At 57.4% G+C, this 2,712-nt stretch overlaps 1 gene segment (V, D, J or C); it reads left to right on the top strand.

Annotated features, from left to right (window-relative positions):
- Positions 1 to 305: 305 nt before the first annotated feature.
- LOC104460466 lies at positions 306 to 1,412 on the top strand (the record flags this gene model as incomplete). The annotated part of the segment is given in 2 exon segments: positions 306 to 581; positions 1,093 to 1,412. Coding segments are annotated over 2 exon segments (596 nt in total), but the record flags the coding sequence as incomplete, so codon positions are not given.
- Between the last annotated feature and the right edge of the window lie 1,300 nt (positions 1,413 to 2,712).

A 2,712-nucleotide genomic window follows, 5' to 3' on the forward strand; every position in this document is an offset into this window, starting at 1 on the left:
TCTGTCTTCTGTCTGATTTTTGCCTCAAACAATGATTGAGCATTATTTCATGCTTGTTTAATTGATAAGTGATGTCTAATGATAATTGATAAGTGGCGTTTGGTGCTTGACTCTGAGAAGTTGATTCGTGATGATTTTGCAGTTGCTGAGGTAAATAAAATAGTGTTGTATTGTTCCTTGAGGCCAGTTCTCCTTTTCAGGGAATCACAAAAAAACTCTCTCGACCACCCACTGTAGTGGGGCGAGACAAGGGGCTCCGTCTCCATCCCCCCCCATCTTCTCCCCTCTCTCCTCTCCCTCTCCAGGTTCCCTGGTCCAGGCAGCAGTGACTCAGCCGCCCTCGGTGTCGGTGAACCTGGGAGAAACCGTCCGGATCACCTGCTCGGGGCTTGATAGCAGCTATGCTTATGCTGGCTGGTACCAGCAGAAGGTCCCTGGCACTGCCCCTGTCACTGTCATCTACAAGAACAACCGGAGACCCTCAGGCATCCCTTCGCGATTCTCCGGATCCACATCTGGCACCACGTGCACATTAACCATCACTGGGGTCCAAGCCGAGGACGAGGCTGTCTATTACTGTGGTGGCTGGGACAGCAGCAGTGGTGGCTATGTTGTCTGGTGACAATGAGTAATATGAAGGGAGACACAGACTTCAAAATCAGAGGAAGGTTTTGAACCCTTCTCAGTCCTGGCTGAGCAGAGCTGTTGGCTGTCGGTCTGAGGTAGGTTTGTGTCCCCTCTGCACGACCATGCCTGTCAATATCCTCCCTTTTGTGTCCTACAGAACCTAAGGTTCTCTTTGTCTCCCCTGTTACTGGGGACCATTGTCCTTGTCCCTATAAAATTCACAGTGTGGCCTTATCTGCCACTCTTCCACCTCTTGCTACTGGTGACCGTGTGCTGCTGCCGGTGCCAGAGCCGCCTCTGTGCTGGATGCATTGTGCTGGGCTCTGCTCCCCAAATGTGCCTGTGACCATGTCTGGGTCCATTCTCCTCCAGCTGTGGCATTCCCTGTCCCCCTGCCCAGGGAGGGCTGTGCCGTGGGACTCTGGCTGACCCCCGTTTTCTCCCCTCTCTTCTCTCCCTCTCCAGGTTCCCTGGTCCAGGCAGCGCTGACTCAGCCGCCCTCGGTGTCGGCGAACCTGGGAGAAACCGTCCAGATCACCTGCTCGGGGATTAGCAGCAGCAGCTGGAATTATGCCGGCTGGCACCAGCAGAAGGTCCCTGGCACTGCCCCTGTTACTGTCATCTACTGGAATGACAAGAGACCCTCAAACATCCCTTCGCGATTCTCCGGATCCTTGTCTGGCTCCACGGGCACGTTAACCATCACTGGGGTCCAAGCCGAGGACGAGGCTGTCTATTACTGTGGTGGCTGGGACAGCAGCAGTGGTGGCTATGTTGTCTGGTGACAATGAGTGCTAGGAACTGACACAGATATGGGAAAGTCAGAGGAAGGTTTTGAACCCTTGTCAGTCCTGGCTGAGCAGAGCTGGTGGCTTTGGGTCTGAGGCAGGTTTGTGTCTCCTCTGCATGACCATGCCTGTCAATGTCCTCCCTTTTGTGTCCTGGAGCACTGTATGTGACTCCGTGACTGGGTGCTATTGTCCCTGCCCCTACAAAATTCACAGTGTGGCCTTGTCTGCCACCCCACTGCCTCTTGCTACTGGTGACTGTGTGCTGCTGCTGCCAGAGCTGCCTCTGTTCTGGACATGCTGTGCTGGGCTCTGCTCCCCAGATGTGCCTCTCACAGTGTCTGGGTCCATCCTCCTGTGACAGTGGCATTGTCTATCCCACCTCCTGGGGTAGGGCTGTGCTCATGGGGCTCTGGCTGACCCCCATCTTCTCCCCTCTCCCTCTCCAGGTTCCCTGGTCCAGGCAGCGCTGACTCAGCCGCCCTCCGTGTCGGCGAACCTGGGAGAAAACCGTCTAGATCACCTGCTCGGGGAGCAGCAACAGCTACTATGCTGGCTGGTACCAGCAGAAGGTCCCTGGCACTGCCCCTGTCACTGTCATCTACAAGAACAACCGGAGACCCTCAGGCATCCCTTCGCGATTCTCCGGATCCACATCTGGCACCACGTGCACATTAACCATCACTGGGGTCCAAGCCAAGGACGAGGCTGTCTATTACTGTGGTGGCCAGGACAGCAGCAGTGCTGATCTCGTGGTGACACCGAGCCACAGGCAAGCAGACCCTTGAGTGTCAGAGGTCGGTTTTATCGCCTGCTTTCTCTCTGCCCTGCAGGGCCCTGTCGCCAGCTCTGGGGTTTTCCCTTTTCCCTCCCGGTGCCCTTCCCCATGTGCCCCGTGTCTCAGGGCTGTGACTGTCCCCAGTGATGGGGCCCTGGCTCGGGGGTCCCCGGCTGGGCTTGTCCCCACTGCCCAAAATCCATGTGAGGGGCAGAGGAGGCTGGGACAGTGTTAGGAGCTGGAGCCTGAGGAGCTGCCTGGGAACAGCTTTGCCAGTTTCTGCTCTTGCCTGGGGCCCTGCAGCTTTGCAGCCGCCCTGGGTGCGCAGGGCTGAGCGCGTGGGCGTTTGCCAGCCTGGGGAGCCTCGGGCACTGCGGCCGGGCAGGGAGAGCTTGTGCCTCAGCCCCCGGCTCTCATGTGGGTCTGGCTCAGCCGCCCTCGGTGTCTGTGTCCCTGGGGCACACCACCTCATCTGCTCTGGGAGTTCCAACAGTGCTTATGGCTGGTTCCAGCAGAAGG

Source organism: Pterocles gutturalis, unplaced genomic scaffold (assembly GCF_000699245.1).
Source record: "Pterocles gutturalis isolate BGI_N339 unplaced genomic scaffold, ASM69924v1 scaffold22623, whole genome shotgun sequence".
Classification (NCBI taxonomy): domain Eukaryota; kingdom Metazoa; phylum Chordata; class Aves; order Pterocliformes; family Pteroclidae; genus Pterocles; species Pterocles gutturalis.